The sequence below is a fragment of the Lycorma delicatula genome, chromosome 1 (genome assembly GCF_047948215.1).
Source record: "Lycorma delicatula isolate Av1 chromosome 1, ASM4794821v1, whole genome shotgun sequence".
In the NCBI taxonomy this organism is placed as follows: Eukaryota; Metazoa; Arthropoda; class Insecta; order Hemiptera; family Fulgoridae; genus Lycorma; species Lycorma delicatula.
In genome coordinates this window covers 228,953,423-228,979,969 of record NC_134455.1, presented here as the reverse complement: position 1 = coordinate 228,979,969, position 26,547 = coordinate 228,953,423, and the positions used below count along the sequence as shown (strand labels likewise).

The 26,547-nt window shown below is 30.5% G+C and overlaps 1 protein-coding gene across 2 annotated transcripts in view; it reads left to right on the top strand.

Moving 5' to 3' along the window:
- The window catches only part of Vps13B (vacuolar protein sorting 13B), a 368,739-nt gene that overhangs the window by 15,537 nt on the left and 326,655 nt on the right, over nucleotides 1–26,547 (top strand). For both annotated transcript variants that reach the window (XM_075373949.1, XM_075373942.1), the window contains exons 3-6: nucleotides 13,030–13,207; nucleotides 16,830–16,893; nucleotides 19,354–19,553; nucleotides 23,863–23,966. In XM_075373949.1, coding sequence (XP_075230064.1) covers nucleotides 13,030–13,207; nucleotides 16,830–16,893; nucleotides 19,354–19,553; nucleotides 23,863–23,966 — 546 coding nt within the window. The remainder of the gene's footprint in view (nucleotides 1–13,029; nucleotides 13,208–16,829; nucleotides 16,894–19,353; nucleotides 19,554–23,862; nucleotides 23,967–26,547) is intronic.

Sequence of the window (26,547 nt, the reverse complement as noted above, 5' to 3'; positions counted from 1 at the left end):
TGCCTGAAATTATTGGGACAAATAATCTTGAAAATGTATATTTACCTTTAGACCAGTTTCTCAGATCCTCCATGCAGACAAAAAAGATTTTATGAAGATTTATCTTAAGCTCCCAAATTTATTCCAAAAATGCATTTTCTAAAAACATTTCTACTGTCTGTGATATCTTTTTTTAACACAAACTTATCACAAATGTAGCTCTGGATGGTTTAATAAACCAAATCTATTCATTTTATCACAACACAAACTTACGCTACATTTACACAAATAAATTATTGTCAAACGTGAGGTTAGAACATGACTAAAAAAAATGTGTAATTATTTAGAAAAATTATGCCCATTCACACATCAATAATGTTGGCATGTCTTGTTATGGTCATCATGTTAATCATCAATAAACAAGAAAAAAGTGTCACTCTACCATAGTTATTAAATTTTATCATCTTTTTTTTTACAATAATGATGATGAATATTTTTACTTTTTCTTAATGTATGAGGAGGGAATAAAACTAAGTTATGTCTCCGACCTCCCTGTATGAATCATGAAACCTTGCCAGTGGTGAGGGGGCTTGAGTGCCCAGTGATACGGAATAGATGGACTGAAGGTACAACCATATCAGAGAGGTATCTGTTGAGAGCCAGACTAAGGAATGATTCCTGAAAGAGGGCAGCAGCTCTTTCAGTAGTTGTTAAGGGCGTAGGTCAAGATGACTTAAACGATCATATCATCACTCGATCCTCTGAGTACTGTGCAGCTGAAAGCAATGGAAAACTATAGCTCGTTTTTTCCAAGAAAATGTAATTGCATTTTCATAACAAAGATGAGGTACCTTCCTTGGTAAAATATTTGGAGGTAAACTAGTCTCCTGTTCGGATTTCTGGCTGGGGACTACTAAGGAAAATTAAAAAAATAATTCCAGAAAATTAAAAAATAATGTTCTATGAGTCGGAGCATGGAATGTTAGAAGTCTAAAAAAGGTTGGTAGGTTAGAAAATTTAAAGAGGGAAAGAGAGTAGAGTATTTCAAAATGCATATCGTTAGAATCATTGTAATAAGGATAAAATCAAAACCTAAGCCGATAACAATTGTTTCTATGTGTGTACAAGTGCCCATGGTGATGATGACAAAAATAAATGAAGCAGTTAAACACATAAAAGAGGATGAAAGTTTAATAATAGTTTGAGATTGGAATTCAAGCATTGGAAAAGGGAAGTAAATATAGCTGGTGAATATGGGCTGGGCAGAAGGAGTCAAAGAGGAGACTGACTTACAGAGTTTTGCATGAAGTATAATTTAGTAATTGCTAACACCCAGTTTAAAAATCATAATAGAGAATATACACATGAAAAAAGCCGGTTGATACTGCAAGGTATCAGATAGATTATATCATGGGTAAGCAAAGATTTAGAAATCAACTCGTCAACTGCAAAGCTTATCCTAGAGCAGACATTGAAAGCGACCATAATTTAGTGATAATGAAATGTAGATTGGGGTTTAAAAATCTGAAGAAAAGTTGTCAGATGAATCTGTGGAATTAAGAGAAGCTTGATGGCGAGGAGGTAAAGAAGATTTTTGAGGAGGACACCAAAAAAGATCTGAGTAAAAAAGATAAGGTAGAAAATGTAGAAGAAATGTGGAAGAATATTAAAAAGGAAATTCTTAAATTATCAGCAGCAAACTTAAGCAGAAGAAAGAGAACTGTTAGAAAACCTTGGATATCAGAGGATATATTGCAGCTGATGGATGAACATAAAAAGTATAAGAATGCTAGTGATGTTAAAAGTAAAAGGAACTATCGACAATTAAGAATTACTATAAACAGGAAATGCAAACTAATGAAAGAAGAGTGGATTAAAGAAAAGTGTTCAGAAGTAGAAAGAGAAATGATTATTGGTAAAATAGAAGGAGCATACTGGTAAGTTAAAGAAAATTTTGTGGTACATAAATAAAAATCTAATAATGTGTTTAACAAAGATGCTACCCTGATTTATAATATGAAAGGAAAGGTCAATAGGTGGTTAGAATATATTGAAGAGTTATACAGAGGAAATGAGTTAGAAAATGGTGTTTTAGAAGAAGAAAAGGAAGTTGAAGAGGATGAAAGGGGAGAAACAGTACTGAAATCTGAATTTAAGAGAGCATTAAAAGATTTGAGTGGCAGAAAGGATCATGGAATAACGGAGTACCTGCAGAAGTACTGCACATTGCAGGTGAGGAGTGATGGATTATACGAACTGGTGTGTAACATTTATAAAAAAGGTGAAGTTCCATCAGACTTCAAGAAGAGTGTTATAGTCATGATACCAAAGAAAGCAGGAGCAGATAAATGTGAAGAATGCAGAATAATTAGCTTAACTACTCATGCATAAAAAATCGTAACTAGAATTGTAACCATTATAAATTCTGACCTAGATTTAAATTAAATTGAATTGGCTTATTTAAATTGGTGAGTTTATTTGTATTTTATTTTATTGAAAATTATTTGTTATATGGATTTCTTAATACGTTGACGGACTATATTTTTTTTTTAAAAACTTAAAAATTAAACTAATAACAGCGTGATTCATTAGTTATCAAAATCCTTTCTAAAATAAAATTTTAAGAAATATGACATCATGCCTGAAAAATGAGCAAACGTTTTCTATACAAAGAGTGTTAGGTTTGTGTGAGTACACATACTTGGACAATTTGAAGAAATAGTGGTGTGGTTAGACCTGTGACACCATCGGAAAGCGTCAGTTATATGCGGGACGTCATCGTGGTTAAAAGAATGTTGTATTTAAAAAAAAAATACTGATAAGGAAAATCATAGACTGTGATTTGTACGGAATACATTTATGAGAATTTGATATCAAAGGCCACTCCATAAATACATTCATGGATTTATCAGAAGATTTCTTTTATCCGTCGATAATTTTTTTATAACATTAAAAAATATTATGACAAATTATGTTTAAAATTGTAATTAAAATTAATTTTGGATTGGCCAATTCCTTACTATCATGAGTATTAATAAGATATTTTGTTAAATTTTGATGTATACAAATAGTTATGTAATAGCGGTTCTACGAACTTAAGTAGACTAGTTATGGAACTTAAATATGTTTATTGTAATTTTTTTTGTAAAACTCGACAGGGAAGCATAAGCAATTTGGTCCTAGTACATTGTTTCGCAAATCCCAACATAGTAAGTTTATTTTATTTGCTTATTACTAATCTATTCTTATAAAATTATAAAATTTTGTTTCTGTGTTTAATTTAAATTTGATGTTTTACATGAAGCTTACAGAATTCTGTAAAGAAGAAGTGGAGGAAAGTAGAAGAAGTGTTAGGAGAAGACCAATTTGGTTTCAGGAAAATTAAAAGGACAAGGAGAGCAATTTTAGTAATCATATTAATAGTAGAAGGAAGGTTAAAGAAAAACTACCCAATATACTTGGCATTTATAGGCCTAGAAAAGGCTTTCGATAACATAAACTGGAATAAAATATTCAGTATTTAAAAAAAAAATTAGGGCTCGAGTACAGAGATAGAAGAACAATTGCTAACATTTACAGGAACCAAACAGCAACAGTAATAATTGAAGAACATAAGAATGAAGCCATAATAAAAAAGGAAGTCCGACAAGCATGTTCTCTATCCTTGTTACTTTTTAATCTTTACATAGAACTAGTAGTTAATGATGTTAAAGAACAATTTAGATCCAGACTAATAGTACAAGGTGGAAAGATAAAGATGTTATGATTTGCTGTTGATATAGTAATTCTATCTATGAGTAAAAAAAGATGTAGAAGATACTATGAATGGCATGGATTCTACGCAAGAACTACCGCATGAAAATAAACAAGAACAAAACAAAAGTAATGAAATGTAGTAGAAGTAATGTAGGTCGACCACTGAATATAAAAAAAATAGGAAGAGAAACGATTACAGAGGAAGTAGAAGTAGTACAAGTATAATTTGATTACATCAAAAAATTAATTTAAACATCAGGAATACATTTTTGAAAGTATATGTTTGGAACATAGCTTTATATGGAAGTGAAAGTTGGACAACCGGAGTACCTGAAAAGAATAGAAGCTTTTGAAATGTGGTGCTGTAGAAGAATGTTAAAAATCAGATGTTTGTTTAAAGTAGCAAATGAAGAAGTGTTGTGGTAGTTTGATGAAGAAAGAAGCATATGGAAAAATGTAATTAAAAGAAGAGTTGGACTTATAGGCCAAATATGGTCATTGGAAGAAGAAGAAGATGAAGAAGAAGGAAGACCCTCTACTCCTCCCAACATCACGGACTGGAGTCCGGAACAGAGCCCAGCAGAGATGCGTCCTGAAAGGCAGCCATAACAGAAGTGGATGAAGAACTTCTACACAACCTCTCCTTTAACACTTACAAGTTAATTAAAATAAACCAGCAATTGCGACTCCTCCGGAGTAGGGGTCGCATTGCTCCCTCCTGATAGTCAGTGCCCCGTTGTGGCGTATTCCTGCTAGCCTATGAAGAGTTAGCACCGAAAGGACTTCAGTGGATGGTTTGAAGGGGAATTACATCGGGAGGACAGGTTTCATAAGCCTAGCCTTCCGCGGTCGGCCCATAAAATGGGTTCGATAATGCTGGTTCAACAACGGATTGGAATGCAATTAAATCCGTCCTTAAAATACTAAATAATAAACAAAACTTGAAAAATTAGACCCGCCATTTAAAATAAACCTTTTAAAAAACACGGCCGATTAGAATCATCTAGCAGCAAGGGACTCTGTCCAGGTTCTGCGATTTGTAGGGAGAAATAAACTCCCGCCAACTTTGCATTCCATTCCAGGCCAAATATTAAGGCATCCTGGAACAGTCACTTTAATATTGGAGGGACAGGTATAAGGGAAAAAATGTGCAGGCAGGCAATGTTTGGAATATGTAAAACAGATTGTTAGGGATGTAGGATGTAGGGGGTATACCAAAATGAAACGACTGGCACTAGATGGGGAATCTTGGAGAGCTGCATCAAACCAGTCAAATGACTGAAGACAAAAAAAGTCACAGACATTAGTATTCAAATAAGTAAATTTGTTATATTCTGTTCTAATGGAAATGAGTTACAATAGCCTGAAAAAAGTGTTTTACGCCCCTTGTGGGTTACACAGTACCTCACGAATAATTCTGTATTTCAGTTCTGTACAAGTGTATACATTACATTATTTTTTAACTAAATAATTAAGTATTGTATACAATTGTTGCTGCAGTCTAACAATCAGCCAATTTATTGTTTAAGATTAATAAGACAAGGTTAGCGAGCAAAGTGAGCATTAGATGTTTTTTGATATTGTGTGTAGTTCTCAGTTCATACCATCAAGTTAAATTTTGAGGTCCTGGAGCAACCTCCCTACAGCCCAGATCTAGCTCCCTCCAACTTTCATCTGCTTGGGCTGTTCAATGATGCTTTACAAAGTTGTCGATTGTTCACAGACTGACAGCAGGAAGAGGTGCAAAAGTAACTTCATAACCAATCGAAAACCTTTTTCTTGGAAGAAATACACAAGGTTGTGGACTGTTAGACTACGTGCATTGACAAGGGAGGTGACTGTGTAGAAAAATTATAATCATGTTCTACCACTACCTTTATGTAAATAAACTATAGAACGAAAAGGGTAGATAACTTTTGACTTGCCTTTCTAATCGCATTAATGTTTCATTACATTCGACTTCAGTGATTTACAAAGAACCTTTTATGACCCACATACCTCTCTGATATAGTTTACATTGTTAATTAAATCTATTTTATTCAAAGAATTCTAACAAGTACCAATAACCTGTGCTTTCATTATTCTTACAAAGTTAGTTTGCAGTTTGCTAGCTTGAGCTGATGTCATTCTTACATTCAGTAACATTAGATAATACCTTTTATACATCATTAACATTATTATCTGTTTTATTAAATGCACTGTTCCTAGAGTTTTTCTCTACACTTATATTTGGTCTCTGTATTATCTCTTCCAATATAAGTTGGTTCTCTGCAATTCTTGTGTTAAAATCATCCACAAAAATCACATTCTTAACACCCAATTATTTTAATATCTCCCATACCTTCAGGTATGGGAGATACCTCCCATGAATGAAAGATTGGATGAATCCAGTCTTTCATTCAGTTTTATTGCTAAAATAAATCAGAGTAATATATCTAGATTGCTATTATTTTAAAAAAGAATTTCCTAATTTTTTATAGATCTACTTAAAAATTTTCTCATAACCCTTTAATCTCAAAACCCATAATAATCATCCCTTTTGCCCTTACATTATAAATCCTAGCCGTTACTGGCAACGGCATTCTATTTATACATCTAGGAAGATGCCTTTTATCCTGCATATGTTCTTTCAACAAATGTCTCTGTTAAAACAGAATGCTATGATACAGAATCTGATTGCTGGCAGTTACTTCCAAACGGGTCCACACTAACTAAAGAATTCCTTTTTTCTATAATACTAATTGTAATCTGACACAAATTGTTTTCCTCGTATACTACTTTTTTATTTTTTCCTTGACTCTTCACAAAGTTTTGCTAGTTTTCTCTAAATATTTATTGCCATTTTTCTATGCAGTTTTCCTTTCCAGTCTTCATTCCATATTTTTGTATTAAGAGAGTACTTAACACTTCAAAAACAGTTTGCCCTTCATTAATAACATTTTTTTATCATCAGTCTTCCCAACTTTTTTTTTCTGCACAATTAACCTAAATATTCTTGTGAATGACACTTCTCAACCCTTTCAGTTCTGCTGTATTGTTTAAAATCCAATTTAAACTCCAATTTTTTGGAATGTGCACAATAATGGTAAAATTACATTTATATTTATCAAGCAGATGGACCCAATTGATTTCATTTCCGCTGGGATGTTTTAAGTTTGTCAGAAAAATCTTTTGGTAAATTCATAGTATCTCAGTCACTCTGTTGTATTCTAAACTTCTGAATATATTATTATTATAACATGAATGAGCTTCTGTGTCAGTTCATATTTTACATTGAATTTCTGTTCTTCTATTAAAACAGTTATTTCAGTCTTTAAATGATCTCAATCCCCTTTAGCTCTGTTAAACTGTTTGATGTCAATTTAAAAATCATCCTTTGTTATCAGATTCACAAATTTTACGTTAACTACAAGGGAAAACTATTCACTTTCTTTTAATGTCCTTTAATAACACACCATCTTTCTCTGTCATCATTTCATCTTGTTCACTCTGAGAAAAATATTATATATATATATTTGGAAAGAGAAATTATTTTGCAGTCTAGTAAAATACATTCTATGATAAATTAAAATGAAAGTAATAAAACCAAAAACTCAAATAATGATTGTTTCACAGGGAAGTATGCTTTGCTGTGTGTGTATATATATTTATTTATTTATTTATTTATATATATATATACTCCATAATTGTGTATGTGCTCATGAGTCTTCATTATCTAGGAACAGAATAAATTAATCATTTGATTGGTCAGCCTCTTTAGCCTTTGTAGATTATGTGAAAAATGTTAATAACTTACAAGCACTATAAAAAAAATTATATAGGTTAGTGGATTAAATTATAGTGGTAAGTGTAGTTTCTGATTTAAGAACTGGAATCAGGAGTTCTTTAAAATTATGTCACAGGAATTTGGGCTCTAGAAATCATAATGTGTACAATATTATGTTTTATTAGGTTTGATAGAAGCATGTGTGAAGTATAAAAATATAATTGAATCGATCTTCCAAGTGGATTTTTGTACTTTTTTTATTTATTAAGTATAACTATGTCATAAAAAATTTTGAAAACTAGGTAATGAAATGACCATGTTTGATGCTGCAACATTATAGTTTTTTGTTCTGTTCTTCCCAAAGCCCAAACAATGTTATACAAATATTATCTTATAAAAGAGCTGTTCTTCTGTAACTTTTTAGAGTATAAAATTTGTATTTATTTTAAGTTAGAAAATTCAATGTTCATTAGCGTTCACATTTAAAATAATCTTCTGAGATTCCTTAGTGTGATCACAACTTTTCTTCAATTTTTCAGTACCACATATTTAAATATAAACCTTTATTTGCCTTTGAATCAGAAAGACAAACTTTTGAAAATTCAACAAGTAGATGAAATCTTTTCTTCTCGCAAGGAAGTATTTGGAATTATTAGCCTCATTAGTAGGAGCTTTTTAGGGCAACTTATGCTATATTGATTATATTCATATGAAATGGAGGTGTTTATGGGATCTAGAAACCCTTGTTGCCTAAATTTTGTGGACTTATTTTTTTATTGTTTGTAAAGATTACTTGGTAATGTATCAGAGATGAAGCACTGACTATTATCCTACTGACTCCAGAATAGTCTGTATTTGTTTAAAAACCATTGCGGTCTCTTATAAGACATAATTTTTGTTTTTGGTCTGTCTAATGAGATGTATTTGATAAGCTACTAGTGAATGAAATGAACCTTTTAGTATTTTGAATATTAGCCTCAAAATTGAATGTTATTCAGATGCTAGACCTATTTCATGTAGTAGGGTTTGGCAGGTTTTAATTTCCAAGATCTATTTCTTCATCTCCTCTACAAAATACACATAGATGACTGAAGGATTTTGAGTCCAGTGATTTGAAACAAGACAGTCATGATGTGATAAGAAATGCTATATTACAACACTTACTGTACTGTAATCACAGTTTTCTGATCAGAAATGATTTAAAATCTGGTGGATGATAATGGTTTATGTTAAAACATTCTGTTCTAGTAACACAAGATGTATGTTCATAGTATAACTAAATGTGAGTAAATATTTCATAACTGCTATTTGATGTATGGGAAAAGAGGGTAGTTTTACATAACTTTTTGGTTATACGAGAATTACTTGTTTCTGTGTATTTATTAACATTCCTCTTACGTAAAACTAGTAACTGAAAGAGGGTTGAAATTAAAAGAAAATAAACTGAGTTTTATTTTCCACACCAGTGATATAGAGACATAGCAATTTGACCCAGTCCATTTGCCCAAGAAGCTTAGCTATTGATATCAGGTAAGACCTCTGATATCAGATTTGTTGAGCATATCAAAATTGTAAGTTATCTAAAACAAAAAGCATGTTATGGAAGAATGCTACCCTTTACCAAAGGGAAGAAAGTAAACTGAAGCAAAACAATTACTGTTCTATTCTCAAAGAAGGGAGAAAGTTCCTTGAAGACCTGTAAGAATGAGAATAAGTTTTTAAGAAAGTTAATTTGGGAATAGAAGTTAAGTATCTAAGATTTATGGTTTGAACTCTAAATAATATATTGGTCATATCAGATTGAAGTTGGTCACTGGGGCAGCTGTATTGGTATGTGATCAAAGCTGATAAGAAGGTAATGAGCAGCTGAAATTTCAGAAATTGTCTTATCTAATCTAAGAATCACTGCAGCAATTAGTTTTTGTTCGAGCAGAATTTACGTTCTGCTTCTTCTGTAAGGGAGATATGATAATGTTTTGATTATGAGATTAAAGTAGGTAAAACTTTTTGAACTATCAGATTGATGGCTAAAAATCAACATAAGTGGTTGCCATGTCCAGGTTTAAATGAAGTAAGTACAGTTATTAAATAATTTGAAGATATGATGTTGAAGGAGTGTTGTCAGAAAATAGATTTCATAAAAGGGTTAAATATTTGCTTCTCAAATTAACAATTATGAATTGGAAGGAACTAAGAAATTATAATCGCTCAGAGAAGTTGATCTGTTCTGTGCTACATTGATAACTCATGAAAAAGAAATGAGGTGGAAGTTGAGGTCATTTGAGGTCTTAGTATTAAAATAAAGAATGATATAGGTTCAGCATTCTCTAAAAATCTGTGTTTGGTGGTCATAATTTCATTGATTTCACCACTGCTAAAATTAGTATAGCCTTTTTCAAAACATGTGATTACTCATTTTTATTATATGTTTTCAGAATTAAATGATTTAATGAATAATTAATTTACAGGATATGAAAAATATATTTTATTGTTATATAAAAATAAGTAACTTTCCTTTTTGTTATCTTATAGTACTTTGTTCAGTGGAAAGGAGCTGAGGGTTACATTCCATTTGTGCAATTGATTTATATAGTTAAAGGCCTCTAATAAGAATTGGCACTTTTATTTACAAATTTAATTCCTCATAAAATGATAGAATTGACTTACAAAGGAATCTTCTTAATTTGCAAGTCAAATATGACATCATTCAATCAAAACTGGAAATGGAATTTGATGATGATTTATCATTGGATCGTAAACAAGTCGAGCAAGATTTGTCTATTGTAGAATGCAAATTGCAACATTTAATAAATGATACTAATAATGATAAAAATCATCAAATAAAGAAATTTACTCAAAAACAATATTTAAACAAACACAAGTACAATCCATTAATATACCTACCTGTATTTAGAGGTACTGTGTTAGAGTTGTAACATTATTTTAATATATATTTATTGATTTAATACATAATAAAGATGATTTAACTAATAATCAAAAATTGTACTATATACATTCTTCTTTGAAGCATGAAGCCTTAGCTATCATTAAATATCTGCCAATAACAAACGAAAATTATATTACTGCTCTAGTATTATTAAAAGTACAATTTGATGACATATATATATATATATATATATAATGCTGAACACATATTAAGATCAATTTCTATAAAAACAGATTCCGTAGATACTTTATCTGAATTTATTAATGAAATGTCCTCAAATGCGAATTCTCTTGAAGCAGTGCATCTTCCTGTAAACACATATGAATTTATTGTTATCCAATTTCTAACATCAAAATTGGATTACAATACTTCAAGATTATGGAAGGAAAAGTTGTCAAATGGAAGATTTTCCACCTTCAAAGATTTTATTGAATTTCTTAATTCAAGATGACAACTTCTCGAAAATATTAATGCATTCAATTTAACCACGCAATTGAAAACAGATAACGGAACCAAAGGACATGTTATAATAATTCAACCAAATTTTTAATCAAACTCTTTACTTTAAATCCTAATAAGCAATATAAAGGAAATAATGATAGTTTTTATTCCAAATTAATTCTAAGCAATCTTTTTTTTGTAAGTAAACCATCATTTACAATAATGTAAAGAATTCCTAAATTTGTCTATTAATGAATGCAGAGAATTTTTGGAGCATAATAATTGTTGTCTTATTTGTTTAAATAAAGGCCATTCTATTAATGAGTGTTACTCAAAAAAGTTGCGTATAATTTGTACTAAAAAACATAATACAATCATTCATATGGACAAAATTAATGATTCTAATTTAGATAGCAATAAGCCTGAAAGTAATATCTGTTGTTCATTTAATAATCTGTGTAGTATCAGCCATCAGAGAGAGATTCAACAAGTATTTAACAGTCATGTATAATTAATTTATTACAACGTTACATGTATGAAGCATAAGTTTGAATATTATAATAAAAATAATTTTGGATATAATAAAAACAAAGCTTTTATTTATTTCAGTGAACCAGTGAATAAAATAATAATTAGAATAATTTGAACCCAACCAAGGTATTGAACCAAGGCGGCAAATTATTCAACATTTTTCCTGGGATGCAGCTTGTCTTGATTTCAGCTCTTGTTGTAATCAATCAGATGAACCATGAACTGATTTTATTCAAGAGATTTGTTTCTTTGAAAGACCATTATGTTGCTGTACTTATATTTTTTCTATCCTCTTTAGTAAAAGCCTATGTCATCCATCCATTCTTTTAGATGCATATCCACATGTCACTAGGAATTTTATCCTTTGGCAAGATTTTTCTTCTGAAAATTATTAAAGGTAAAAGTTTCTCATCATCTGCACAGTACAATAAGAAGTTAAAAAGAGTTTTTTTTTTAACTGACTGGTTTTTTTACACACTCATTAACAATATTGTTTGAAGGAAGAAGCAAACAGCAAAGAAATATCATTCATAACAGCAATTACTTAAAGTCGGAAACTTATCTTTTACATAGCATCAGCTAATAAATCTGTGAATCTGTAAATTAGAGAAATGTTTGTGTAATACACATGGTAAGATGTGAGAAATTCCTGGTTCTTGCTGTCAAACCAATTCTGTGGCTGTAACTGTAATACAACATACTCATAAAATTATGCTCATTTCTTCTTTGCTGTACACTTTACCTTCAAACTAATCATTTTTGTTGATATTGCTGCATATCCTAACAGTATAGAAAGCAACAATACTTTTTTGTTCTACAACCCAGTGAATGAATTATTCTATTTCTGGCTATTGCACTTTTCTTATTGAAGGCATTGTTTAATTTTGTTGCTAATCTTTAACTTTCTGATTTCAGTTCGACCTTACATTTTTTTTTAGTCCATGTTCATTTGCATATTCAATCGCTTTCAATTTTAAACTAATTTGATAACATCCCTTAAAACTCATGTTCAAAGAGAACATATCAAATAGGAAAGGGTAGTCATTGAATTGTATTTTATAAAAGAAGCAAAGGAAAAAACCATTTTTTCCTGTTTTACATAATTTTCACAAAATACACATATCAGACATCTGAGAAATATAGGTTTCATGAAATGTAAGATAATTTTCATTTGAATTAAAAGAAGTGTATAAGAACCATAGAAGGAGGGGATACAATATAGACTGGTTATGAGAATTGGTCATACACATTTCATTCATGTACATTCTTCTAAAAAGGTTTTATCATTTTTGTTAATTTCATTTCTATTTTGTAATTACTAAATTAACTTTTTTCAAAAATTCTATTTTCATTGTTGAAAAAGCAACTGAGAACAAATTTACTGGTGTATGACATGCACTTTTCAGGCTATTTTCTCTTTCTTACATACAGTATGGTAGTAAATATTTTTCTTGTATGGTAAATGTGTGATAATTATTATGCTTAAATTGTTAGTTGAAAATTGATAACAGTATTATTATTGATTTTTAAGTGGTTACTGATTAGTTACTTATTTTTAATTTAATTAGAATAAAAATTAATTATGCCATTAATTGTGTTGTTTTATTAGGTATCTCTTTGGGAAGGTGATGGTGTTTTTCATAACTTAGATTTAGATCTTGAAGTACTGGAACAGGAGCTTAATTTACCTTTTAGTTTTGTTTCTGGACACATCAATGAACTTCTTATACATGTTCCTTGGACTCGAATCAATTCTGAACCTGTTCGTATTACAATTAACACAATAGGTATTGTAAATTACTAATATTTATTATATATTATGTTTACAATTATAATTTTTTATACTATAGAAAATTAATTTTGTATTCTTTATTGTTTTTGTCCTTGTTTTTTAAGACTGATTTTAATATTTGTTATGTGAAAATAGTATACCTATGTTTTAATATATTGTAAAAATATACTGGGTGATATAAGTATGGATATTTAAGTAAGTTTTATATTGCATATCTGAGAGGGATTTGGAGGCAGAAAGAAATGGGGATCTACATAGTTAAAAAAAATCTGCATTATGGTAGGATTTTAATTTTTGTCTGCCAATTTGGATCCGCCGTATTGAATCAAACTTAATTTTTTTAAATGGGAGTTTAAAATGTTTTAAATGGGAGTAGTGTAGTCATGTCTGGGGTTATGACAGATGATTTCGATGTAAAATTTTGCCAGAAAAACAATGGTGAAACCTGTTTTCCTGTTAATGCCTTCATTATCGAGTTAGAAACATTCAAAGTTGCAATGACGCAAAACATAACAATAAAACGTTATAAAACAATGTTGCATCAACAGTTTTATTGAATATTACATTCGTAATGCATATAATAACAAACTTTACACAGTGCTATAATTTTGATGATGATAATAATAAACAATAATTAATAATTAACAACACCAGTTAAATGGCTGTATCAACTGATGTTATTTTAATATTAACTGATATTTCTTACTTATCACCTGTTAATTTACAGCAATGCAGTTTGTATTACGTTGAAACAGTGCTAGTTATTAACTCATTCACCTTTTTACTTCAACATACTAGTAACAGTAAAATTTGACAGTGCTAGTAAAAATTAAGTTGTAGACCTAGCAGTTCAAATTTGTTTTTTGGTGAAAGTTTTATTATTAGTTTCCTTGTTTATTTATTTATTTTTGTTGAATATTAAATCTTCAAATAACATTGCTTTCTTTAAGTGAAAATGAAAGAATAACACTGTTTATGATGCACATATAAAAATAAAAACATTAAAATTATCTTTGCAGAAAGTAGTATCGTAGAAAATAGTTTTCTGTTGAAAATATCTTCCATTTTGATTATTTGAAAAAAATGAAAATTAATTTGCCTAGTGTACAGTTTTTAATTTTGGTTTTGTTAAAATTAAATTACTGAACCTTAAATGTTATGAAATGGGCTCATTTTGAATTCAAAAATATCACTTCTTGGCTTTTCAATTATGAAATTGATTACTAAATTACAGAAAATCATTAAATTGCTTTTCAGTTAAAATTTTTAGAAATTTATCATTCCATTCGGGCCCTGGCTGGAATTGTCATTTCCTGACATTAATCCATACATTTTGTCAACTGTTTTAATGATAATAGGTTACTGAATATGAGAAATTTGCATAATTTTTTTAACGTTGTAGAACTTTACCTTCCAAATTACGCCTTGTGAAAATATTGCATTTAAGCTTTAAAGGAATCCAAAACTAGGCTGTAAGAAAAATCAGATTAAAAAATATTTCACAAGTTTAGAGTGATTTTTTTCTTTTTATTATATATTTTCTTATAAAATGTATTTAAGAAAATAACGTCTGATAATGTTTTCTCCAAGATGGATTACAAAATTGTAAGTGAATTAAAAAAAAAAAAATTTCTTAGAATAAATGTTTAACTATGCCTATATTTTTACTATTTGTTGCAGAAAGTAGGAATCGCATAAAAAAAATACTTTTTTTCAATTTTTGAAAATTCTTAAGGGGATGTTGTGAGAATTTCAGAAATAGATAGATTAGTAGAACTTGTCTGAGTGCTTCATCTTTTAAAGCATAATTTCTGAATTTTTTATTAAGTTGGGGGTTATAATGATATACGAGGGTTATTCAGAAAGTAAGGAATGTTTTGGAATTTTAAAAAAACCAAGTACAAGAAAAACTTTTTATTATATACATGTGAAAGAGGGACTAAAATACTACTTTTCAACATAATCACCATACAAATTCAGGCACTTATCATAGCGGTGGACAAGCTTTGAAATTCCTGTGTCATAGAATTCTGTCGCCTGTGATCTCAACCACTCAGTGACGTGGCACCCATCTTGCACAAAATTTGTGGTAGCCTAGCTTCTGTGAAACAATTTCAAACAATAAAATCCGTGAAACTTTGGGAAACATACAGAAAGCTCAGTTATTGTGAAACGGCGGTTTTCGTCAACTTTGGAGACCAGATCGTCAGTCACAATGCTCGGACGTCCACTCTTCTCTTTATCGTGAACGTTTGTTCGGCCATTTTTAAACTGAATGCACCACTTCCTGACAGGACTTTCACTCATTACGTTGTTTCCATACACTTCATACAATTCCTGATGAATTTTTATTGGTTTTAAGTTTTTTGCCAACAAAAAATGAATCACAGAGCGCACCTCACAACTGGCGGGATTTTCGATTGCAGCACAAATTTCAAATTTGTATATAAAAAAAACGGGCAGTGCGGAGATGTTCCCGTTGTCATGACTGGACGCTGACTGTGGTGCCGAGCACGAGCACACCAATATATTCACGATTGGCGTGCGGCCTGGGGGTGTCAGGTGGAAATGTTCCTTACTTTCTGAATAGCCCTCGTAATAATAAGGCCTAAATTTTTCATGAAAAGATACAATTGAGTAAAAAGAATTGTTTATTGTTCATGGTAAGAAATACAACACTAGTATACTTAAAAATTTTCAGTGGTTGATGGCCATAAAACTGAAATGTTAGAACCTGTAGATAGTTTCTTGTTTGGCATTATTTGAATACACATTCATAGTTGTAAAATAGACTGTTTAACTTCTCATTTGTCATCAATAAGAAATGTTACACTAATCTTTGACAATTTCCTGAAAATATTCTTGTATAGTGCTAGAAACCAGTATAAATAGTGTGTAAAATGTGGGTATGTATACATTTGTGTGCACAAACACATGTGAGTGCATGCATGCATAGTATTTACACGTGCATGAGTGTTTATATATATATATATATATATGTGCATTCAGTGTCCATGTATGCAAATGTGTTTATATATATATATATATATATCTGTGTACAAATATGTGCATATATATGCATGCGTATTATGTATGAGTGATGTAAGTTTTCAACCTGCATATAATGATGGTTCAGTTTCTGTCATTGCTAAATTTAGCTGTTTTAGAAAGTGTAGTAGCACTAGCACAGTACTAAATAGAATGAGATATGGGGTAAACAGTTTTTCCTCATCAGAGGCATCTGTTTCTTGTTAATATTGGCCTAAATCTTTTTCCATTATTAGTTAAAAACTGCTATTATTGTAATTATATTGCTCAATAATAATTTCTACCAGAGCTGATGTTATTTTCTGAGACTTGATGGCACGTCTTGTAGGTTCTTTGATCAAATGGTGTAATTACATTTTTAAAATTTGAGTGAAACCTTTTGGCAACACAAATTAAGGAAGATAATTTATACATGATGTACACACTATCACTATCAGTGACTGATTTTGTAATGGCTACTTATTTTATGAACAGGAAATTATTATGATAAAAATTTAGTATATGTTAGTGTAAAACTAGAAAACTTGTCCAACTTAACTATAAACTAGTCTGATTTTTTTTTTTTTTAGAATGTGTAATGAAATTACGATCTCCTGGAGCTCGTCCTCATGGACCATCTGAAAGATCTCGCAAGTATGTAAAACATTTTTTAGACCCTTTATTTTGTTAAAAGTCTTTTGTTATTTGTTGAGAAATTATTTAGTTTAATATTAATATCAAATTTTAGTTTATAAATTTTTATGTTACAAAGTCATTAATTGTGTAGCTGATTTCCATGGCAGAGTAGTAGTTCTGTACCTTTCATGTACAAATTTCTGGGTTTGAATCCACTATAGATTTGGCATTTTTTGCTAGCTACAAAATTCATAAATTTTGTGGTTATCTAATTTCTATTTTCTATGCTATTTAATTCCTTTAATAGATTGTGAAATATTTATTTATATTTATTGTGAAATAGATTGCCAAATATTTTATTTAGAAATTATTCGTGATGTGTCCATATTAATCTCATTTGTAGGATTTATAATCAAAGTTGAACACTTAGACAATTTCCATTTGCTTTGATCCCTGTGATTACTTTGGTCATATGTACTACATCTGGTCTTAGTTTTATGGTTTTTCTGGAAAGAACAAAAAAAACATTTTCTTTCTATACTGTTTGATGTCATTTCAGGTTTTTTTTCTTTTTTCAGTTGAAAGATTTTCTGTAGTGTTGATATGTCATTATCATAGTTGAGCAAATATGTTGGTTGAAAACTCATATAGTAAACATTAGTGAACCATAAGTTTAAGATAAGTGGATAAATTTCTGTGAATTCTGTATTAGTGATCTTACTTAAGATGATTTCCATATAGAATGCCTACAAATAACAAAAGCACTGAATATGTTCAAAGCATTGTTGCTAATAATAGGGGGAAACTGGCTTTCTCCCTCTTTGTTCAGAATTATCACTTCAGAAAAGTGAAACAATTTATTTATTCTTAGGGCCAAACATTAATAATTCAATTTCATAAGACCAAAGACTTTTCTGTAATTTTCTTTTTTACTGTGCTTAAGGAGGAAAATGTACTTCGATTCCATTTGTAATGAATGGATGAAGTCAAAATGAAAGGTTCTGAAAATTGTAAAATAAAAAATCCAACTTAAACTACCTTGCACAGTGCTATGAAGTGGCTGTAGAATGTCTACTATATTCTCCTGATTTGTTATTAACTGATTATTAATTATTTTCTTACTTTAAACTGGTGTTAAAAAAATGTATCTGAATGCTGTTGAGGATATTGCTGATGTGACAAAATAGCTGAAGGAGATTTCTTAGAAAGGATTCCAGGAATGTCTTCGAAAACCTTAATGTACATTGTTAAAAGGGTGTAGCTGCCTAAGGAAATATGATGTAAATGTTCCAATGTACCTGTTTTGGCAATATAAGCACATCCCAAATACTTGCAGTTTACGGGGCTTGGTACTGAATAACTTGTGATTTATATTAAATTATGATTTGAAGATAAAATCATAATTGAATGGGATCCCTGTTCAATGAAACCTGTCTATATAAAACTCTTTTTTGGTTTTATTGATCTTACTTTGAAAAATTGTTAAGTGTTATTTAATTTGGAAGTGTTGGTTTATTCTTGTTTGGTGGTTGGTAGGGTAAAACTTTAATGAGAAATATGTATTTTTCACATCATACTAATTGGATTGATAGCTCATTTTGTATTTTTAAATAAAACATAATTTATTTTAGTTTTCATAGATAAATGTAGTATTAGTATCAAGATGTCCCCTATTATAAATTTTACTAGCAGTTATTGAAAAATTGTGGGTGGCTAATAAAATAATTATGTGAGAACAAATAAACAGACAAATGAGCCCAGTCTCAGTCTGATCTTTGCTGTGGAAGGATTTGTCTGACCTTGGATTCTATGCTTGTAAACTCTGTGTGTGGGGAAACAAGGGCAAGTGAAATTCTGAAGTGAGCAAATGAATTAGACTGGATTGGGTATCATAAAAGGGCCAGCTTTATTTGTTGAGTTTTCTTTCATACATTGCCCAATTTCCCTCCATTTGCATTTTACAGAGAATGTAACAGTGAAAAACAAAGAATGAGCAAACAGATTATATTATTTTTTAGCAAACTAGCTTTCATAGAAGTGTCCAACATGACTGCCATTAAATAATTGAACTGAACATAACATGGCATAATCCTTTTTATATTTTTAAATTTAGCTCTTCTACACTTAAGTAAAATTAAACTGAACATTTAACAGGTCTATTTTGAAAAAGCTGTCATTTGTTGAGAAGTAGTGCAGAATTACTTCTCAGTGCTATTTTTGACCTGCCAGTTTCATTTTTCAGTAATATAATCTTTTTCTATACTGTTGACAGACTGGTACTGGTGTGCTGATTGTTAGTACTTCTATCAGAAGAAATATTCCTTATGGATATAGGTGTATTTAGAACCTGTTTTATGTTTGTTGGTAACATTGGTCATTTATTTTTAATCACTTTGAATTTTTATTTTATAGATATACTTTTATATATGTATAAAATTTACTTTTTGTTTGGTAAACTGAAGATCTTTACATTTACAGGCAGACAACGCAGAAAACAGAAGAAACTGTTGCACCACCTTCCTATACATCTAATTTAGTGAATAAAATTATTTGCAATCTTTCAGTAACATGTAATAATTTTATACTGAAGTATGTCGAAGAAGATATAGTTTTCTCAATGAACATTAAAACTCTGAATTTTGAAAGTGTCAATTCAAAATGGGAACCAGCATATTTAGGTAAAAAAAAATTGAGAATATTTTATGAAAGTTTTCTTAGTTAAAATATTTTTCTTGGTTTTTACTATCTGACTGATCGTAAAACAGTTTCATCTGAATGTAAAATCAGATGAAATGTCATGAATTGGATTGTCATTTCTTTACTGAGGCTGAGATTATGTAAAAAAGATAGTGGTTTACAATTATTAAACTTAAAAACATATGTGTAGTACAAAATATAGTGCATATATTTTTGGAATAAATCTATTTTTGAATAAATGCTTTATGATTTTACATATAATGTAAATTAAACGAACAGGAGCTTTATGCGCATCAAATTACATGGTTTTGGTCTATATTATTATAAATCAGATGTTTCTCAACCTTTCAGTATTTGCTACCTAGTTTTCAATCATAATTTTTTTGCGCCCCCTCTCTTACAATAACAATGTATACAACAATAATGTATTTTGATGGTAGTGATACACTATGACTTTATTACAAACCTTACAAATTACCATGAATAAATAAATTTGTTGGTATTTGACAACACCAATCTGATGCATTGACAAAACCAGAATCGATGCCTCTCTATTGCTCTCCGCCTTACGTCTACCATATTGGACATCCTCATGACTTTGCAAAAACTTCTGGTCCATCTCAAACATTCAGGAACGTCTGTGCAAATGTGTATAAATGCTGCACTTCGTCCAATTCCAGCCAGTCTTAGTCGAGTCAATCCTTCTATCGCTGTCGAATCTATTGTGGATGTGTGTATTGTAATTTGCATGTTAATTACAATTTACGGTATGAAATATTCACAGCAGTAGATTTATACAGAATCATGGATAAAATTTTAAGTGAGCATTAGACGATAGTGAAGCATCAACAAGTGCATAGACAAGTGTGATTCTGAAAATGAAATCAAGAAAATATTCTCAAGAATACTTAAATTTTGGGTACCAGTACTGAAGTAAATGAAGAAAAAGGTCCCTGTGTGTTATTTGCTCAAAAATTTTGGCAGCAGACAGCATGAAATCTAATAAGCTTAAATGACATTGGGAAACGCTTCATAGTGAGTGCGATAAAAACCCTGAGAATCCTTACAATTAAAATTAAAATCCTATATAAAGCAAACATCAATTTAAAAAAAATTTTGTTTGTGAATGAAAAAGTTTTACTTACGTCTTACAAATTTCATATAAAATAGCCTGATGTAAAAAGCCTCACACCATTGGTGAAGACCTTATTTTGCTAGCTGCAATTGAGATTGTATAAACTATATTTGGAAATAATTTTGCCAAACAATTGCAGTTCATTCCTTTATTACATGATATGTTTGCCTGTCGAATAGTGATATTAGCTGAAGTACAGCACAGCATGAGCTTTTCAGGAAGTTGCATGACAAATTGCTTTCAATACAGCTTGATGAGACAACAGGTAGCAATAAAAATGCTCATTTTATTCATTGCCTATGTTCGTTTTGTGATGCATAAAATTCAGTTGTCTGGGTACCTTTCATTTGCTATTTAGCCTCCGAAACCACCATAAGGTATTACTTCAGAGAATGAATGAGGATAATGTGTATGAATGTAAATGAAATGTAGTCTTGTGCATTCTCAATTCGACCATTCCTAAGATGTGTGGTTAATTGAAACCCAACCACCAAAGAACAGTGTATCCATAATCTAGTATTCAAATCCATATAAAAGCAACTGTCTTTACTAGGGTTTGAACCTTAGAACTCTCAACTTTGAAATCAACTGATTTGCCATGACGAGTTCACCACTAGACTAATCTGGTGGGTTTGCCTGGGTACCTAGCCAATCTTTCATGACATTGTGAAATTTGTCATTGTCATTGAAGTGCTACGACGCAAGCCATTTCTTCTTGTGAGTGAAGAGATGAAATTCAATTGACGTCAAGTTCGGGCTGAAAGGGAGATGATCAAAAATGTATTATTGGAATTGAGTAAGAAGTTCTTAAAATCTTCGAGCACTGTGAGGACGAGTGTTGTCATGAAAAAAAAAACACCAGCGAATGACAGCATACTGCGATGTTTATTCTGAATGGCTCACCTACGTTTCTTCAAAGTTTCACAATAGACTGCTGAAGTAATTGTCATACCACTTTCCATAAAATTGACTAGAAGAACTTCCTTCGCATCCCAAAAACAGTAGGAATAACCTTCCTTGCTGACAAAGTTTGATGGGCTTTCTTTGGTTTGCATGGAGAACTGGTATGATCCCAGATCATTGACTATTATTTCATTTCAGCATTCATGTAGGCCACCCAAGTTTCACCCCCAGACACAATTCTCTTCAAAAAACTTTCTCCTTCTGCATTGTAGCATGAAGTGAAGTCTAAAGCAAAGCCCATTCGTTTGGTTCAATGGATATGTGAGCATCTCTGGAACTCATCAAGCTTAGAACTTCTTGTAGCCTAATCTGACAGTGTCAGTCTTGTACAAAACCATATTATGAGAAATTTGCGGGAATTGTTTAGAAAGTTCAGAGATGGTGAATCTTCAGTTTTCATGCTTTTTTTCAATTTTACTGACATGATCTCTCATAACAGAAGGTCTACCACTCTTCTCTTCTTCATAGATGTTTGTCCTACCATTTTTTAAAAAATCGGACCCATATGTATTTTTATACAGGTCCAGCAGAAATAACTCCCTGATTTCCCAACAATGATGGTGTTGCACTAGTAGTACAGGATGTGGTGTTGGCATTCCATTTTATAGTGGGTATCTTACCATTTCAGTTAAAACCATGGAGTGGATTGGTGATTATCGCATTTTCGATGAATTTTCATAACAATTCCGTTGTGAGTGTCCAGTTTTAGAGCTACCAGTTCATCTTTGAAGAAGAAACCACCAGATAGGCCATGAAGCATTTGAATGCCTGAAAACATTGAAGAAGTGAGACAAGTAGTTACAGAGTCTCCAAGTTTCATCTTTACAAAATTATGTTCATCTAGCAGCTAAATGAATGTGACTGAATTAGCCGTATTGCTTCTTGCCAGGCTATTCTGGAAAATGTTCCAGTGAGGTGCTGTTAAGTAATGAAGCCCATTTTCATTTATTGGGTTAGTGTATGGTTGCTGAATTTGGAATAATAGCCATACGTTTTTGAGGAAGAAAAGCAATCGGTTACATTAACTTCAGGACATTACTTAAATATGTTACGTGACTTCTTGCTACCAAGACTTAATGAACTTTGAAATCAAGCCAAAAATTTATGGTTTCAGCAAGATGGGGCTACGGCTTACACAGCAAGACAGTCAATGAATTTCCTCAGAGAAATGTTTCCAGATGTCATATTTTACAACAAGGAGACAACCCATGGCCTGCATAGTCAACCCAATCTTGCAGCATGTGATTTTTTTTCTTTGGGGACATCTAAAGATTGAAATATTTAAACAGAAGTCAAGAATCCATGATCATTTAAAAGCTATTCTACATCAAAAAATCATTGCAATACCATTAGAAATGACAAGAAAAGTAATTTGGATTTTCAGGGAGAGGTTAAAAACCTATACAGATAGTGAAAGTCGGTATATGAATGATATAATTTTTAAAAATTAATAAAAGGTATGTGAAAAAAATGACAAATGCTGTTCTTTCAGAATATAAGTTTTTTATAATTTTGTTGTAATGCCTATTTTATTTACATTTCTAATCGGGGTGTTATTTCTGCCAGAGCCTGTATTTCCCTCTTAACATTACTATTAACATTTCCATACTTATAGATTTTTCCAATTTTTTGAAAAACGGAGAATTTTTTTTTACTGCTTTATATTCAGTTTTTTATTTTTTTATATTTTTTTATTGACAGTTATGTTTTTGCAATTGTTTTATAAAGTTTTTTTAATGAGACAGTTTTAAAAAAAACAATAGTTTAGTATATCGTCTGAAAAAGTACAATTCTGCTGTAAGTTATTTTTAGATTAGACTTGTTTATGTGCAGTCAGTGTTTTTCTTCTATGTATACAAAGCAACATTTTATCTTAGTATTTTTACTTGTTGCTTAGATTTCACTCTTTGCTTAGTGTTACTAGAATTTCTTCTTTTCTCCTGATACCTACTTGTTTTTTTTCATTCTTGATAATATTGATCTTATTATACAATGTTGTGTGTGTGTGTGTGTGTGTGTGTGTGTGTGTGTGTGTGTGTGTGTGTGTGTGTGTGTGTGTGTGTGTGTGTGTGTGTGTGTGTGCACATGAATGTACATATGTGTCTTTCTTTATGTTGATGTTATGAGATGCAAACATTGCAATATTTGATGATTACTGTGAATGTTATGTTTTAATGATTCTTATTTTTCAGAGTTAAGTCCAAGCCAGCTTATACTGAGGAAGTTAATTTCTCTCTCGGATGTTACAATTTGTTTAGATAAGAGAAATGCATCTGGACGAATAGAATCATATTTGGTTAGTGTAGCTGATGCTAATTTTATTTATTGATTTCATCTTTCTAATTTTACTGAGAAACTAATATCTTTCTTTCAGTGTGCTGTTACTTATTGTTGAGTTTTTGTAGAACTGAACTTTTTAACCCATAATTTCTTTTTCTGATGCTTACTTATTATTTGTCATTTTATTCAAGCTTAAGCTTTCCTGTGTAAGAAATGCACTTTTGAATGTCAAGTATTTTTTCATTTAAATTGATTAAATGTTGTAAAGACTGTCATAATGAAATTTAGAATGAAGTAGGAAAATTGTAATCAGTAACACATAATACATAGAAACTAGAAAGTAAAATAAAGTGAAAATGATACTTTTTGGATTAAATATGATGAAAATTCTATCTTGACTTCTATTAACCTTGTAGTAAATATTCTCTACATTTTGATATTCAAAATTTGGTATCTGTCACACTCATTGATATTAAGAGAATATTAAACAGTTGTATTTTGGTCTGTAATAAAATTGGGATAATCTTTTAGGACAGAAAAATTAATGTAGCCAAAATTTTCATTTGTAGGGAAAACTAATAACAATTGTAGTATTAATTAGACTTTTTGTTCTCTGTTTAGAAACCTGGAAATCTTGATCATTATCTCACTATGCATTGAAATAATCATTTTGACTTTAAAAAATTTAATTCTCATTGTAGACAGTACTTTTTTACACAGACACATGACTAAATTATTGTTTATACTCCCTTTATGTAGAGTAATATTATTCTCAAACAATCCCAATATATGTGGTTGACATTTTTTTCAATTAAAAGGAAATCATAATTCTTGAGCTTTGTTTCCTGAAAAGAAAGGTGAAGAATTTCTTTTTCAGGAATGCTGTTTGCCAGTGGGTGAATTCTTAGTAATTGATGGACATTCTAAACAGTATGATTTTAGATATTTTAAACATAAAGATTTCAAATAGTAGTCCCAATGTTGGGCATTAGAAACTTTTTGAAAATTATATAAATGAAAATGTAATTCTGAATTATAAGTAAATAAAAAATAGATAAAAATGTAACCTTTTTGTGCTTTTTAAGAAAAAAGTTATATTGAAAACAACCTTTTACTTTATCAAAAACAACATATGTACACATGCACTCACGCATGTACATGAAAGACACATTCACATACACATATACCTCCCCCCACTCTGTGTGTATGTGCATGCACCCACAAGAAATACTTTGACCTTCCACACACATGCGCATACATGTATATTTGTTTGGGTTTGTGGTGTTAAGGTGAGCATGCTTAAATAAATTGCCATTACTTTAATTTGACTAAGTAATCTATTTAGGCAGTATTAAAATTGGAAAGTAATCGGTGGATAGTAAAGAAAAAAATATCTATAAAAAAATTATGTAGGTATATTACTTCAATTATAATAGTATAAAGTTTTTTCTATTAAGCATTCATTTTATTAAAAGTACTGTATAATGCTACTGTTCTGTGTACTGTCCAAGTACTATATAGTAGTTTGGAGAAAATTACATTGAGTTTTTCTATGTAAGTTTTAAAATTTTATATTAACAGTTATTATTTTCCTTTTTTTTGTCTTCAGACATTTGATGACTGGTTTGATCAAGCTCTCCAAGATTCCTTATCTAGTGCCAATCGTTTCATTTCGTTATACCCTACATCCCTAACAATTTGTTTTACATATTCCAAATGTTGTATGCCTGCACAAATTTTCTCATCTTCCTGTCCCTCCAATATCAAAGCGACTATTCCAGGATATCTTAAGATGTGGCCTACAAGTCTGTCTCTTCTTTTAGTTATATTCTTCCAATTGCTTCTTTCTTCCTCAGTTTGCCGCAACACCTCTTCATTTGTCACTTTATCCATCGATCTGATTTTTAACATTTAATTATAGCACCACATTTCAGAAGCTTCCAATCTCTTTTTCTCAGGTACTCCAATCATCCAAGTTTAACATGCATATAAAGCTATGCTCCAAACATATACTTTCAAAAATGTTTTCCTAATTTCTAAATTAATTTTTGATGTAAGCAAATTATATTTCTGACTGAAAGCTCATTTCACCTGTACTAATTGCCATTTTATATCACTCCTGCTTTGTCCATCTTTAGTATTCTACTTCCCAAATAACAAAATTCTTCTACCTCCATAGTCTTTTTTATACTAATTTATCACTACCCATTTTTATATTCAGCGGTCCATCTACTTTATATTTTTACTACATTACATTACTTTCATTTTGTTCATGTTTATCCTCATGTGGTAGTTCTTGCAAAGGACCACCATTCATTCCATGCCATTCATTGTTTCTTCTAAATCTTTTTTATTCTTAAAAGATATATTTTTACTTATAAAATAATAACAATTATTAATTTTTTTTTTATTAATGTAAATGGCTTTTACATTAACAATATTTATAATAATTAATATTCAATTTTTTGTGTTTTTTTATATTTATGAGCAAAAAAAATTTAACTGATTATTATTATTATTTGAAATTATTGCGAATACAACAGTGTACTGATTTAACTAAGACTGTAATGGACACTGTAACTGTTTTGCTTAATCTA